Source organism: Oncorhynchus nerka, linkage group LG25 (genome assembly GCF_034236695.1).
Source record: "Oncorhynchus nerka isolate Pitt River linkage group LG25, Oner_Uvic_2.0, whole genome shotgun sequence".
In the NCBI taxonomy this organism is placed as follows: domain Eukaryota; kingdom Metazoa; phylum Chordata; class Actinopteri; order Salmoniformes; family Salmonidae; genus Oncorhynchus; species Oncorhynchus nerka.
In genome coordinates, this window is record NC_088420.1 from 10,634,679 (window position 1) to 10,651,883 (window position 17,205).

The 17,205-nt window shown below is 41.9% G+C and overlaps 1 protein-coding gene across 4 annotated transcripts in view; it reads right to left on the reverse strand.

Moving 5' to 3' along the window:
• LOC115109033 (PEX5-related protein-like) overlaps positions 1-17,205 on the reverse strand; it is a 187,585-nt gene that overhangs the window by 29,916 nt on the left and 140,464 nt on the right. For all 4 annotated transcript variants that reach the window (XR_003860468.2, XM_029633584.2, XM_029633583.2 and 1 more), the window contains 3 exons: positions 7,359-7,475; positions 6,398-6,541; positions 4,806-4,876 (listed from right to left, as the gene is read on the reverse strand). Coding sequence is in view for 3 of the 4 variants with exons in the window: in XM_029633584.2 (XP_029489444.1) it covers positions 4,806-4,876; positions 6,398-6,541; positions 7,359-7,475 (332 nt within the window). In the remaining variant the exon portion in view is untranslated. The remainder of the gene's footprint in view (positions 1-4,805; positions 4,877-6,397; positions 6,542-7,358; positions 7,476-17,205) is intronic.

Sequence of the window (17,205 nt, forward strand, 5' to 3'; positions counted from 1 at the left end):
TGGAAAATTCCAGAAAATTATGTCATGACTTTAGAAGTTTCTGATAGGCTAATTGACATCATTTGAGTCAATTGGAGGTGTACCTGTGGATGTATTTCAAGGCCTACCTTCAAACTCAGTGCCTCTTTGCTTGAGATCATGGGAAAATCAAAAGAAATCAGCCAAGACCTCACACAAGTCTGGTTCAACCTTGGGAGCAATTTCCAACCCCCTGAAGGTACCACATTCATCTGTACAAAGAATAGTACACAAGTATAAACACCATGGGACCACGCAGCTGTCATACCGCTCAGGAAGGAGATGTGTTCGGACTCCTAGAGATGAACGTACTTTGATGTGAAAAGTGTAAATCAATCCCAGAACAACAGCAAAGGATCTTGTGAAGATGCTGGAGGAAACAGGTACAAAAGTATCTATATCCACAGTAAAACGAGTCCTATATCGACATAACCTGAAAGGTCACTCAGCAAGGAAGAAACCACTGCTCCAAAACCGCCATAAAAAGCAAAACTACAGTTTGCAACTGCACATGGGGACAAAGATTCTACTTTTTAGAGAAATGTCCTCTGGTCTGATGAAACAAAAATAGAACTGTTTGACCATAATGACAATCGTTATGTTTGGAGGAAAAAGGGGGAGGCTTGCAAGCCGAAGAACACCATCCCAACCGTGAAGCACGGGGATGGCAGCATCATGTTGTGTGGGTGCTTTGATGCAAAAGGAACTGGTGAGGAAGGAGGAAGGAAAACGATGTGGATATATTGAAGCAACATCTTAAGACATCAGTCAGGATGTTAAAGCTTGGTCGCAAATGGGTCTTCCAAATGGACAATGATTCCAGCATACTTCCAAAGTTGTGGCAAAATGTCAAGGTATTGGAGTGGCCATCACAAAGCCCTGACCTCCATCCTATAGAAAATGTGTGGGCAGAACTGAAAAAGTTTGTGCGAGCAAGGAGGCCTACACACCTGACTAAGTTACACCAGCTCTGTCAGGAGGAATGTGCAAAAATTCACTCAACTTATTGTGGGAAGCTTGTGGAAGGCTACCCTAAGCGTTTGACCCAAGTTAAGCAATTTAAAGGCAATGCTACCAAATACTATTTGAGTGTATGTAAACTTCTGACCCACTGGGAATGTGATGAAATAATTAAAAGCTGAAATAAATCATTCTCTCTACTATTATTCTGACATTTCACATTCTTAAAATAAAGTGGTGATCGTAACTGACCTAAAACAGGGAAATTTCTTACTAGGATTAAATGTCAGGAATTGTGAAAAACAGTTTAAATGTAAATGGCTAAGGTGTATGTAAACTTCTGACTTCAACTGTATGTGAGAATGCTATTCATTGACTACAGCTCAGTGTTCAACACCACAGTGCCCCCAAAGCTCATCACTAAGCTAAGTACCCTGGGACTAAACACCTCCCTCTGCAACTGGATCCTGGACTTCCTGATGGTCCGTCCCCAGGTGGTAAGGGTAGGTAACAACACATCTGCCACGCTCATCCTCAAAACTAGGGCCTCCTCGCGTGCTCAGACCCCTCCTGTACTCGCTGTTCACTCATGACTGCATGGCCAGGCACGACTCCAACACCATCATTAAGTTTGCCGGTGACACGGTAGGCCTGATCACCGTCAACGACGAGACAGCCTATAGGGAGGAGGTCAGAGACCTGGCCTTGTGGTCCCAGGACAACAACCTCTCCCTCATTGTGATCAAGACAAAGGAGATGATTGTGGACTACAGGAAAAGGAGTACTGTGCACGTCCCCATTCTCATTGACAGGGCTGTAGTGGAGCAGGTTGAGAGCTTCAAGTTCCTTGGTGTCCACATCACCAACAAACTAACATGGTCCAAGCACACCAAGACAGTTGTGAAGAGGGCACGACAAAACCTATTCCCCCTCAGGAGACTAAAAAGATTTGGTATGGGTCCTTGGATGCTTAAAAAATTCTACAGCTGCACCATCGTGAGCATCCTGATTGGTTGCATCACTGCCTGGTATGGCACCTGCTCGGCCTCCGACCGAAAGGCACTACAGAGGGTAGTGCGTACGGCCCAGTACATCACTGGGGCCAAGCTTCCTGCCATCCAGGACCTCTATACCAAGCGGTGTCAGAGGAAGGCCCTAAAAATTGTCAGACTCCAGCCACCCTAGTCATAGACTGTTCTCTCTGCTACCGCACAGCAAGCAGTACCGGAGCACCAAGTCTAGGTCCAAGAGGCTTCTAAACAGCTTCTACCCCCAATCCATAAGACTCCTGAACATCTAATCAAATGGCTTCCTAGACTATTTGCATTGCTCCCCCCTCATGTACGCTGCTGCTACTCTCTGTTTATTATCTATGCATAGTCACTTTAATAACTCTACCTACATGTACATATTACCTCAATTACCTCGACTAACCGGTGCTCCCGCACATTGACTCTGTACCGGTACCTCCTGTATATAGCCTCCACATTGACTCTGTACCGGTACCTCCTGTATATAACCTCCACATTGACTCTGTACCGGTACCTCCTGTATATAGCCTCCACATTGACTCTAGTACCTCCACATATAGCCTCCACATTGACTCTGTACCGGTACCTCCTGTATATAGCCTCCACATTGACTCTGTACCGGTACCTCCTGTATATAACCTCCACATTGACTCTGTACCGGTACCTCCTGTATATAGCCTCCACATTGACTCTGTACCGGTACCCCCTGTATATAGCCTCCACATTGACTCTGTACCGGTACCTCCTGTATATAGCCTCCACATTGACTCTGTACCGGTACCTCCTGTATATAGCCTCCACATTGACTCTGTACCGGTACCTCCTGTATATAGCCTCCACATTGACTCTGTACCGGTACCTCCTGTATATAGCCTCCACATTGACTCTGTACCGGTACCTCCTGTATATAGCCTCCACATTGACTCTGTACCGGTACCTCCTGTATATAGCCTCCACATTGACTCTGTACCGGTACCTCCTGTATATAGCCTCCACATTGACTCTGTACCGGTACCTCCTGTATATAACCTCCACATTGACTCTGTACCGGTACCTCCTGTATATAGCCTCCACATTGACTCTGTACCGGTACCTCCTGTATATAGCCTCCACATTGACTCTGTACCGGTACCTCCTGTATATAGCCTCCACATTGACTCTGTACCGGTACCTCCTGTATATAGCCTCCACATTGACTCTGTACCGGTACCTCCTGTATATAGCCTCGCTATTATTATTTTACTGCTGCACATTCATTTGTTTTTTTTTTGTCTTAAAACTACATTGTTGGTTAAGGGCTTGTAACTAAGCATTTCACTGTAATGTCTACACCTGTTGTATTCGGCGCATGTGGCAAATACAATTTGATTTGATTTGTTTAGGGCAACAATTAAGAAGTTAAAACCCCTGGAACAGAGGTCAACATGCCTGGTATTGGATCCATGTGTATCTTGTCCCTACGCATAGTGAGGAAGATGGTTTGGGAGGGAAAGAAAAATCTCAGGGCCAAAGTTTGGGTCACCAAGTCTACAATTAGACACCACCTCCATGCCAATTTGCTCTTTGGAAGGGTCGCCATAAAGAGCCTTTGTTGAGAGCAACCAATACATGTAAGTGCCTGGAGTTTGCTGAACGGCATTGGCTCTTAGCATTGGTTCGAATCCATGGTCAGATGACATGAAAATAGAGCTCTTTGGCCACGCACAGAAGTGGTGGGTTTGGCTTCGAAAGAAGAATGCATATGCCGAAAATAACCTCATATATACGGAAAAATATGTTGGTGGATCTTTGATGTTATGGGGCTATTTTGCTTCCAATGTTTCTAGGGCCCTTGTTAAGGTCAATGGCATTATTAATTTTTACCAAGTATCAGGACATTTTAGCCCAAAACTTGCTCAAATCTTGCAATGAACAATGTGGAAGTTTGAGCAAGTTGATGTGACTAAACTGCTTGGAGTAACCCTGTTGATACGTTGCTCTGCCTTCTTACCAACACTATCAACAAAGTCGGTCCGACAGATGTTAGTTTTATCATAGCTGGACTACTGTTCAGTCGTATGTTCAGGTGACACAAAGAGGGACTTAGGAAAATTACAATTGGCTCAGAACAGGGCAGCACAGACAGCCCTTAAAAATGTACACGTGGAGCTAACATTAATGACATGCATGTCAATCTCTCCTGGCTCAAAGTGGAAAGATTGACTTCATCACTGCTTGTTTTTGTTGTAAGAAGTGTTGACAAGCTGAATTCACAGAGGTGTCTGTTTAAACTACTAGCACACAACTCCAAAACCCATGCATACCCCACAAGACATGACACCAGAGGTCTCTTCACAGTCCCCAAGTCCAGAACGGACTATGGGAGGAGCACAGTACTATATAGAGCCATGACTACATGGAACTCTATTCCACATCAGGTAACTGATGCAAGCAGTAGAACCAGATTTTAAAAACAGACAAAAATACACCTTATGGAACAGCTGGGACTGTGAAGAGACACACACAGGTACAGACACATGCATACGAACACAAACGCTAGCACACACACACTCTACACACACGTATATTGTTGTATGGTGGTATTATACATGGCCTTGGCAGCAGCTAATGGGGATCTCTTGTAAATAAAAATACACATCTTTAATAGCTGTAGACAAAGCATGAAAAATAAATATTTCAAGATGTCTGAAGGACCTGATAAATGTTGGAAACTAAAGAGAAGTGACATGCATGAATTGTATTGCTGTATTCGTGGTGGGGCCTATGGGACCACATTGGGCAATAACTCCTCCTTACCTCTGGAGGGAGACGATAGCTGCCTGTTCGTTTTCGTTCTCGGCCTGGGTGGTCCCCAACACTTGCCAAGCCTGGGGAGATAACGGGGAGCATTGAACAACAGGGTCATCACCTGGGTCTTCACCTGGGCTTTACTACCCTCTCTAAGGAGAGACTTTGTTAGGAGAGATGGTGTGGTCTAGATGCAGAGCTCAGCTCTCTCTGAAAAATAGCTCACTGTCAGTCAGTGCTCTCAGTACCACTCACACAGCAGGTAAATAGATTGATTCTGCCGTTGGTAAAAACAAAACTGAACAGGCAGGAAGTATCATGCATCTCAAAAATCTCTGCAATACAAACTTTTGTCTGAGGTTTGTGTGAAGTGAACTTAGGGCACGTCAAAATACAATGGCTGCAATAAAAATTGCAAGGTGATTCGCTTTGAGGTGTTTGTCTTCTGACAGTGCTCTGCCATCCAAGTTCATTTAGGATTGTTGAGCTTCCCCTTCCCTCAGGTATTGGGAGTTCCTATTCAGATTAGGCATTCTTGTATTGTATCGTTCTAAAGAGCCAATAGAAATTAATGAGATAATGTTGCAGGGTACATGTCACTTTGGCAACGGATCACTTGAGACATCGAATGATTAATTGAGGTCACGATTTCTCAGTCATTGGCAACCAACCAAATTCATTAAGTGTACCTGATGAGTCATGCTTAGTTATTGCTCGATGAATCATGTTTGGGACGAACTAGAAAGTCATGGTTCAGCATTGTAGATGGTAGCTATTGGACTCCTCTTAGCTGGGGAACCCAACTTTGAATCTCCATACTCTCCGAGTAAATGTGCATTTAGACATCTACGAGTTCTAGCTGAATCTGCAATCCAAAACGACTAGATGTTTTGTCTAGTTTGTCATGTCTGTTTAAAGTCAACAAATATGATCTATGTACTTCAATCTGCGTGCTGGTTTATTTTGTGAAATGACATTGATACTCAATTTTGTAGCACAACGCTATAAATCAAGTCTTGAGGAAATGATTTACAAACTATCTAGAGGTCTCCGCAGCAGAGATAAGCCACAAAACACGCTGGGAGGAATTTTAGAATCATATTAGTTCCATACACTGTGGGATAATCCTTTCCTTGGAATAACCTGCACAGTTATGAACAGTATATTTTACAGGATTCCCGAGTTCCGATTCTATTAATGCTCTCTGGTGATGTAAGATGTCGCCTCTGTTACGATTGAGATGAAATTAGCAGGAGAAATAAAAACTGAGAAAATAGCTATTTCTCAACACTTTGGGCAAATTGAAAATTCTCATTGGGAGATGAAGACTGGGTAGTTTTGATGCAGTAAACAGCTCTATTAATGGTATAACTCCCCAGTCCTCCACTAGCAATCAGCGTCGGCCACTTAGCGCTCAGTGAATATCCACCGCACGCATGATTTGTGAAGTTCTTTTTTTTTCTTTTTCATCAGAGTATGGTGTTGTCTGAACAGGCTGATTGGCAGTTGGTGCTAGTACATTATGGTACTGTGGGAAAGTCATGCTGGGAAAGTGTGTGTTTACGGTGCCTGCATCTCATCAGCCCCCTGTGCCTAGTCACCTCTGAGTCCTGGGGGTCCTGCAAGATGGCCCCCTCCAGTAGCAGCACAGCGTTGGGCAGGTCTCCCTCTTTGGACTTTCGAAGACCCTCCTCAAACGCGTTGGGCCAGTCCTTGTAGGGGTTGTCCATGTGGAAGTAGTAACCCTGTCACCAATAAAAAAAAGTTGAAAAAAAAAAAAGTTAATGGAGCATCACCAATGTAATCTCTCTGTTTTCAAATAAATGGCCGCGCTGAGCGACCGTCCTCTAGGGTGGAATATTTAAGCATACTCTCAGCATCAATTTATCTTTTCTAGCTTTCTGCTGAACAGCAAACCTGGGCAAAAGTCCTGAGGGTTAGCTGTCTCGTTAAATGTTAAACTTTGCATCTTCAGACTGAAATTACCCTGGTGTGTTGTTGCCGAGTTCTGAACACGAGTTTTGAAACGACTAGTCCTCTTAGAACTCGTAGCATTGGGATCAATCAAAAAGTCTGATTATGTACAGTACCTCAAGTATATCAATGCTCCCATTGCACTAAAGTAAGCATATGCTTATGAGTGCCAAGTTTGAAACCATCTGGGTTAGCTATTGACCCCAATCGGGTTAAATCAGTAGATACTGTAGTGTATGTGCAGCACATGATCATCTCTAGATCATCGAGTTCATAGGCTTTATTTCCCCTTCTTTAAGTAGAACATGTTCACATGAGTCTCCCCAGTGGCACATTGGTCTAAAGCACTGCATCTCAGTGCAAGAGGTTCCCTGGTTCGAATCCAGACTGCATCACATCTGGCTGTGATTGGGAGTCCCATAGGGCGGCGCACAATTGGCCCAGCGTCGTCCGGGGTAGGCCGTCATTGTAAATAAGAATCTTAACTGACTTGCCTAGTTAAATAAAAATATGAAGGAAATAAATGATAAGCATCTTAACAGGGCATATGGACAGATGATAACAGAGTTAAAAGGTGAGAACTGTAACCTTCTCGTGAGGCGACACACTGGAGGGGATCTGCGCTTGCTCATTCTCCGTTAGCCAGTTCCGTCGTGCTAGCTCCTCCCACTCTGCTTGCATCTTGTCCCAGAACTCTGTGTCTGACTGTGGAGGGAGAGAGTGGCGGTAGGATTAGTACACAGAGGACTGCTAGCTTTGATACCTTGACTATGCTGAGGCCCCCTGCCATGGAAATGTCACATCCATCTCACTCATTTATCGGTGGTATAACATATGGACTTCTGATGACTCATCACTTGCACTCAAATGTCCAAAATTAGTTTGACCTTTCAGTTGATAGATTGATGTCTGAGAGGGTTATTATACAAAGCCCTAGACTCAACAAACAGCCACCTTGATTGGTGTTGTAACTATACTGAACAAAAATATAAACGCAACATATAGTGTTGGTCCCATGTCTCATAAACTAAAATAGAAGATCCTAGAAATATTCCATAAGCATAAAAAGCCTATTTCTCTCAAATGTTGTTTACATCCCTGTTAGTGAGCATCTCTCCTTTGCCAAGATAATCCATCCACCTGACAGGTGTGGCATATCAAGAAGCTGAATAAACAGCATGATCATTACACAAGTGCACCTTGTGATGGGTACAATAAAAGGCCACTCTAAAATCTGCAGTTTTGTCACACAACACAATGCCACAGATGTCTCAAGATTTGAGGGAACGTGCAATTGGCACGCTGACTGCAGGAATGTCCACTAGAGCTGTTGCCAGAGAATGTATTGTTAATTTCTCTACCATAAGCTGCCTCCAATGTCGTTTTAAAGAATTTGGCAGCACGTCCAACCTGCCTCACAACACCAGACCATGTGTAACCACGCCAGCACAGGACCTCCACATTCAGCTTCTTCACATGAGGGATCGACTGAGACCATATAACCGGACAGCTGATGAAACTGTCGGTTTGCACAGTCGAAGAATTTCTGCACAAAGTATCAGAACCATCTCAGGGAAGCTCATCTATCTGCTTGCTCGTCGTCCTCACCAGGGTGTTGACATGACTGCAGTTTGGCATCGTGACCGACCTCAGTGGGCAAATGCTCACCTTCGATGGTAAATGGCATACTGGAGAAGGGTGCTCTTCGCGGATTAATCCCGGTTTGAACTATACCTGTCAGATGGCAGACAACGTATTTGGCGCCATGTGGGCAAGGGGTTTGCTGATGTCAACTTTGTGAGTGCCCCATGGTGGCAGTGGGGTTATGGTATGAGCAGGCATAAGTTACAGACAACAAACACAATTGCATTTTATCGATGGCAATTTGAATGCACAGAGATTCCATGACGAAATTCGGAGGCACATTGTCATGCCATTCGTCCGCTGCCATCACGTCATATTTCAGCATGATAATGCACAGCCCCATGTCGCAAGGATCTGTACACAATTCCGGGAAGCTGAAAATTTCCCAGTTCTTCCATGTCCTCACCAGACATGTCACCCATTGAGCATGTTTGGGATGCTCTGGATCGAAGTGTATGACGGCGTGTTCTAGTTCCCGGCAATATTCAGACAACTTCGCATAGCCATTGAAGAGGAATGGGACAACATTCCAAAGGCCAAAATCAACAGCCTGGTCAACTCAATGTGAAGGAGATATGTTGTGCTGCATGAGGCAAATGGTCCAAAAAAATCGCACCAGACACCAACTGTTTTTTTGATCCATGCAACTACTTAATTTTTTTAAGGTATCTGTGACCAACAGATGCATATCTGTACTCCCAGTCATGTGAAATCCATAGATTAGGCCCTAATTTATTTATTTCAATTTACTGATTTCCTTACATGAACCATAACTCAGTAAAATTGTTGCATGTTATATATTTCTGTTCAATATTGATGATTTCTTGTTCAGTGTTGATGATTTTTGGTTCAGTGTTGATGATTTCTTGTTCAGTGTTGATGATTTTTGGTTCAGTGTTAATGATTTTTGGTTCAGTGTTGATGATTTCTTGTTCAGTGTTGATGATTTTTGGTTCAGTGTTTGATTTTTGGTTCAGTGTTGAGTTCTTGTTCAGTGTTGATGATTTTTGGTTCAGAGTTAATGATTTAGTTTTTAGTTCAGTGTTGATGATTTTTGGTTCAGTGTTGATGATTTTTGGTTCAGTGTTGATGATTTCTTGTTCAGTGTTGATGATTTCTTGTTCAGTGCTGATGCTGCTTTTTTTGCCTGCCTCTGTCCAAGCATGCAGGCCATGTCTATTAGACCTCACAGCTACGATACAGCCGAGGCCAAAGACCTCAGTGTGTGTCACTGTCAATTACTCCATGGGCCAGTGAGCAAAGAGAGAAATCAAAGTGAGAACAATGACTGCTTTCAAAGAGTAAACGTTGCAGGCACCTCCAGAAACCAAACATTTATATTGTATTTTGATGCATCTCTACTTGCCAATCAAATTCCTACTTAGACAAATTGTACACTTTAGGCTACTAGGTTGTTTTGTGATTCACTGTAAAGACTGATAGAATGCTATTATTTCATATCTTAAGTGGATTATTGCCCCTCTGTGCTTAGCCTTAAAAAAAGTGGACAATTAAGGATAATTGGAAGACACCTGTGACCTCTACATGGAACCAGGTCAACAAGACATGTGTCAAAAGGTCAAAGGGCCATTATCGAGGCCACCAGACAAATGCCTCACTTACTGAACCATTGAAGAGGCAGCGGTGGGAGATGAAGAGCACTGTTAGCTTCATTAAAACTCAAGCTCTCAGCCTGACAATTACAGGCACTGTTGTTGTTTTTCATTCCCCGACATTCATCAGATAGCTGTCATGGTGACTACACAGTGCTTGGTTTTGTTCTATACAACACCAAGGCACACTACATTGTGTGCCTTTTAACGGGCCACCTCGCAAATCTTTAGGAAAGACAGAATCATCCATAACAGTTATTGAGTGACGCTTGGATTGAAGTCTGGGGTGAGCAATAACATGACAAGGTGACAGTGAAGAACACACATCCTCTTTCCTTCCCTACTCTCTTCATCCTGACCCAGCTAGCAGGACTACAGTACTTCCTGTAAATAGCATCCTGGTAGATGGCCCTGGCTATCACTGCAGACATAGGGGTGTATTCATTAGTCACAGACCATTGCAGAATGTTTGGTCTGTTGCAAAACGTTTTGCGACCTATTTTTTTAAAACTCCAAACAGAAAATGTTTTGCAATTAAAACGAGAGTTTCTATTGGACAAATTCAGGTAGGTACCTCCCCGTTCTGCTTCTGTTTGGTTCCTGGAGTAAACGGTTTACGTTGAAAAACATTTTGCAATGGTCTGAGACTAGTTAATACACCCCAGTTGTACTTTATGTTGTTGATGTTCCTGCTGCACGCTGCTGATCACCACAATATAATTCTATTAGGCCCATGATTCTTAGCTGTCTCCCTGTCACACAAAAGTCCAAATATAGAGTGGAGCTCAGCTGTATATGACAGTGCAGCATAAGTGGGTGCCTTGGCACCTCAGGGGGATCGACTGAGGTATGTGTGCATGTGCTAGTGTGTGTCTGTGTGTGTATGTGTCAGTGGGAGTGAGGAGGCATATGTGTGTGAGAGTCAGGAAGTGTGTAAAGGAGGAAGGGGAGGTGGGTGGTCACAGCTCTGTTTCCTCTCTCCAGGTGTATGGCAGGCGTCCACCGGAGGTGAGCATCACCTCGTTAATTGGCTGCTCACGCTGAGACAAATTGCCTGTTAGATCATGAGGTGAAATCTCACTGGCTCTGGGAATGAAACAGGGGGGGGGGGGGGGGGTAGTGGAGCTGGAGCTCTGCGTTTTGGGGGCTGGTAGTGGTATTGAGTTATTTACAGCACGACAGAGGCTTTTTGTAGAATTCAAGGTTTCTGTTAGTCTTTTACAGCTAGATACGGGTTGCTACTGATATGTTGCTATGGGAATGATCTGAACAGTCAAGTCAACCCATGGACGAATGTCAACCCACTAATGATCGTGGGGTGTGGCTAATTTCTGTTGTTACCGTACAGAAAATCTAAATAGCTTTGAGATGATAAACATTTTAGATCCACCTAGTGGCATCCAAAGACTTCAAAACAGTCGTATATCTTTTTTTAATTTTTAATTTTTACGGCCCATTAAAGGTGCTCTGGACAAGTTAGCTTCTCCTCAACTTCTCTATCAGCATGCTATCATAAACTGAGACAGAGTTATGAGTCATTCAACGGTCAAGATTATGTGACTAGAAAACATTTTAATTTGATAAATGTTGATTGTGCATACAACCATACTTCATTCCTTGAAAGTACAGACCCGGGGTCATTTTAAGATTCAAATTATAACATCTTTGAGAGAGGCAATTAGTGATATGGCAATATTTCATTCGGTGACAGTATCCCCGCAAATGCTTCATCCTAACGGACTCCGGAGTTAACAAAGCATGTACCTAGAGAAATACCTGCTATTGTGCACTAGTGTCCAATTACTGTTAATATCATCACAAAATCAGCCATGATGCCTGTGTGGAAACTGTAATTACGTTCTTCGATATTACTTTTATGGGTGAATGCACCAATTATTATATTTGCCACGATACTGAATGGCCCTCAATGGCAATGGCTCGGCACGTGACACTATGATGGTAGTCTGTGTAATCAAAACAAACTGTGGCCCCTTTAAAAAAAAACAAATTGTAAGAAAATCAAACACACTCACTCTGGTTACTTGAAATGTTTGCAACACAGACAATGGTGTATTTTGTCGACAGATCCAGCATTCTCATTCATGAGATTGAGGAAGGTCATCTATATATCATGTATCAATGAAGCAAGCCCCTGCCTGTGACTCTAATTTGACAAAGATGAAGTTTAAATGTGAAATGCATTCAGTCTTGTTCTCTCTGCCTGACAAAACACGACAAAGCGAACTATAAATGAACTTGGGAGATTAATTTGTTACTTCACGAATAGATTATTGCCAGCAGTAATTATGGAGCCAGAGATAATACTTGTCCTTGGCCGGAACCGTCCGAGTTTGGAATGAAGAGACTTAAAGTTTGGGCCTGAAATGCAATTAGAGCTTTCCCTAAGTCACATGAGGCGATTTATACAGTAAAAATAGATTTGTATGTACAGTGGAGGCAATTTACTGGAATAAAATCATTGCTGTCTCAGACATAATGTCAAATGTGATCGCTCTAAACATCTTAGTGCAGTATAACGTATTGGTTTTGGACATTTTCTTGTCCAACATTATGGGACAAATGTTTGCTGGTTGTGCAAAAACTAGTTTTAAATAAGTATGGTTGGTAATGAAAGGAAGCAGGACTCAGGCAGACTTGGACGTGCGGGGGCACTTTTCGTCCGGTGGATGTGAGTGTTCTGTTTTAGAGTCATCGTGTTACACAACAGCGGCATGTAGCTACAGTATCTTTTAGTGTTTGATCCCTTATATGGCTCGAACAAGAGACCCACAGTTGTATCCCTGGTGTGTCTGTCAAACCAAGGTTCTTGTGACAGCCGATAATGGGATTTTGCACATCAACGGAAGCATAAAGGTTCAGAAATGTATACCTCTTTGAAGAACATCAAACACACTATTTCAGACATGTAAATTGACTGATTTTATGGCCTCGTTTTAGTCCATATTTGGCGGGCTGAACTCAATTCAAACGCCACAATGCACTTGATATCCAGTAAATGTATTCAAAAGCGTGATTTTCCTGTTTTTTTTTATATATATTTCCACACTATGAAGTTGCAGTAATACTGTGAAATTGTGAAAATTATGATAATGCACTTTTAGTGTATTGAACTGTTTGGGGTTTTTGGGGTGGGTTTTTTGAAAAGCCGGTATACGTTAATAGACCAGTAACAAAAAGAGTTTCCTATCCTCTCTGTCAATAACAGCTAGATTTTATGACACATCCCTCCCATTAGGCTCCTCCAATTAGGTCTCTCTCTCAGACCACTTCCAGACAGTCCTAGAATTATTTTCCTAAGAACCTATTTGTCACTTATAATCCCTCTCTGGCCTCTAGCTCACCAGACTGATCGTTAGGGCACACACCTGTCACCATCGTTACACGCACGTTAAACGCATGTCTGTGCGTTGTTCGTGTTTCTTGTTTTGTATTATGTTTCATTTATTAAATTATTCACTCCCTGAACTTGCTTCCCGACTGCAATTGAAAACAATTACAGTAAGGCACTTAATTGTTACCCAGAAATGATTTGATATTGAAATATAAACAGCTGCAAAGAACCTTTTAACCTGCAGATTGCCCTATTTATTTTCGTGTTGTCTCATCGTGTACTGTGCCTTCAGAAAGTATTCACACCCTTGACTTTTTCCACATTTTGTTGTGTTACAGAACAAATTTAAAATTGATTAAATTGAGATTGTGTCACTGATCTACACACAATACCACACAATGTCACAGGAGAACGCTGTTTTTCGACAATCTTACAAATTAATTAAAAATGAAAAGCTGAAATGTCTTGAGTCAATAAGTATTCAACCCCTTTGTTATGGCAAGCATAAATAAATTGAGAATTAAAAATGTGCTTAACAAGTGACACAATAAGTTGCATGGACTCACTCTATGTGCATTAATAGTGGTACCCCATACATACAGTATCTGTAAGGTCCCTCAGTCGAGCAGTGAATTTCAAGCACAGATTCAACCACTAAGACCAGGGAGTTTTCCAATGCCTCGCAAAGAAGGACACCTGTTGGTAGATGGGTAAAAAAAGAAGCAGATGCTGAATATCCTTTTGAGCACGTTGAAGTTATTGATTACACTTTGGATGGTGTATCAATACACCGTCACTACAAAGACACAGGCGTTCTTCCTAACTCAGTTGCCGGAGAAGAGGGAAATCCCTTAGGGATTTCACCATGAGGCCAATGGTGATTTAAAAACCGTTAAAGAATTGAATGGCTGTGAAAGGAGAGAACTGAAGATAGATCAACAGCATTGCAGTTACTCCACAATATACACCTGCATGTCAGAGTGAAATAAGGAAGCCTGAATACAAAGTGTTATGTTTGGGGCAAATCCAACACAGCACATCATTGAGTACCCCTCTTCATATTTTCAAGCATGGTGGCGGCTGCATCATGTTATGGGTATGATTGTCATTGACAAGGATTAGGGAGTTTTGGGGGGGAATAAAAAGAAACAGAATAGAGCTAAGCACATACAAATTCTAGAGGAAAACCTGGTTCAGTCTGCTTTCCAACAGACACCGGGATATAAATTCACCTTTCAGAAAGACAATAACCAAAAAATACACTGGAGTCCAAATATACACTGGAGTATCTTATCATGACGACATTGAATGTTCCTGAGTGGCCTAGTTACAGTTTTGACTTAAATAAGCTTTAAAATCTATGGCGAGACTTGAAAATGGCTGTCTAGCAATGATCAACAAGCAAGTTGACAGAACTTGAAGAATAAAAAAAGAATAATGGGCAAATACTGTACAATGCAGATGTGTAAAGCTCTTCGAGACTATTATCCAAACGACTCATAGCTGTAATCGCTGGCAAAGGTGATTCGAATTTGTATTGACTCAGGGGGTTGAATAATAATCTAATTAAGATATATCAGTGTTTTAATTTCCATAATTACAAAAATATATATAATTGTGTTTTTTTTCCACTTTGACATTTGACATGATTCAAATGATTACATCTTATTAAGTGTCTAGTAGTCTGGGTTCCTTGCAGTATACTCCAAATAATATAATCATTTCTTCTTTTGATCTCACCTGGGGAGAAAAGACTGGAAAAACGACACTGTAAAACTTATTTACTAATATAACCCTAACAGGGGTGCATCTACAGTATGTGGGAGTTGTGTATATATATACTACAGCAGTGTTTCCCAGCACCCAACACAGCACTTGTTTGATCTGCTCCAGTACTTGCACACCTGATTGTACTGGTTAACTTATCAATCATCGAGCCCAGTGGTAGGAAAAGTACCCATTTGTCATACTTGAAAATGACTCAAGTAAAAGTGAAAGTCACCCAGTAAAATAGCACTTGAGTAAAAGTCTAAAAGTATTTGGTTTAAAAATACTTAAGTATCAAAAGTAAAAGTATAAATGCAACTCTTTTTAATGTACAGATAGCCATGGGAACACTCCAACACTAAGACATTATTTACAAACAAAGAATTTGTGTTTTGTGAGTCTGTTAGTCTGCCAGATCGGAGGCAATAGGGATTACCAGGGATGTTCTCTTCATTAGTATGTGAATTAGACCATTTTCCTGTCCTGCTAAGCATTAAAAATGTAACGAGTAATTTTGGGTGTCAGGAAAAATGTATGGAGTAAAAAGTATATAATTTTCTTTAGGAATGTAGTGAAGTAAAAGTAGTCAAAAATATAAAGAGTAAAGTACAGATTCCCCCCAAAAACTACTTAAGTAGAACTTTAAAGTATTTTTACTTAAGTACTTTAGACCACTGATCAAGCCCTTGATTAATAGAATACATCAAATAAGTGGGAGTACTATGGGAGAGGTTTAGGAAGCCCTGTACTAGTCTATAGTCTACTAGAAGTGCTGCCCGCGGGGGAAAATCTAACAAAACTGTGGCTGTCGCTCATAAGCTTTGCCCAGAGGATTACATTCAGGGCCTAAAACTTATTTTTTGTATACCAGTCACTGTTGCAGGTAGATAAAAAAAATTCTACCAGCTACTCCAATTTTGTAACAGCCCAAATATATGCTTTTGCCATAGTTACATAAAAAAAAATAAGGATTATAATGCTTAGTAATATTTATAAAGCAAGAAATGGATTACTAATAAGAAGTCATGTGGTTTATTGCTCGATTTAATTTAATATGTACTTTTAACCAAAATATCAGAGAGAAAAAAAAATTCAGCTGCCCCTTTAAGGTTACCTTGGTAACATGGCCACTCCAGTCCTCACTTGTGCCTGTTAGAATGTCACTAGTTGAGGCTGACAATGCCTCTTTTTGCTAAAGGAGGAAGCAAACTCAAACAATGAAAAGCACCCTAGCTTGTGAAAAAGAAATAGCCAAGAAACGCGAGGACTTTAGAAGACTTTTGAGTAAATTAGACCAACTTTTATTCCTGTAGGCAGTGTTGCTGCGTGAGGTGGGATAGCTATAACTTTAGGATTCAGATTTCTTTGCGCATTACCAGATATGAAACAAAATGGCAGAAATACTTTGGAAACAGCTACTGCAGCATTTCTTTAGCTATAAATCACAACTTGCACTTGTGTGCACAATCTTGACTATTTTTATGAAATGCTGGCACTATAGAGCCCTGAGTGTGACCACCTGCCAACGGGGCTGTTGAATTAGTCATTCTTACCCACCAACGTGGCTGGTGAATTAGTCATTCTAACCCACCAACGTGGCTGGTGAATTAGTCATTCTTACCCACCAACGTGGCTGGTGAATTAGTCATTCTTACCCACCAACGTGGCTGGTGAATTAGTCATTCTAACCCACCAACGTGGCTGGTGAATTAGTCATTCTTACCCACCAACGTGGCTGGTGAATTAGTCATTCTTACCCACCAACGTGGCTGGTGAATTAGTCATTCTAACCCACCAACGTGGCTGGTGAATTAGTCATTCTTACACACCAACGTGGCTGGTGAATTAGTCATTCTTACCCACCAACGTGGCTGGTGAATTGGTCATTCTTACCCACCAACGTGGCTGGTGAATTAGTCATTCTTACCCACCAACATGGCTGGTGAATTAGTCATTCTTACCCACCAACGTGGCTGGTGAATTAGTCATTCTTACCCACCAATGTGGCTGGTGAATTAGACATTGTTACCCACCAAAATCTACCTGCATTTGGCTGGTG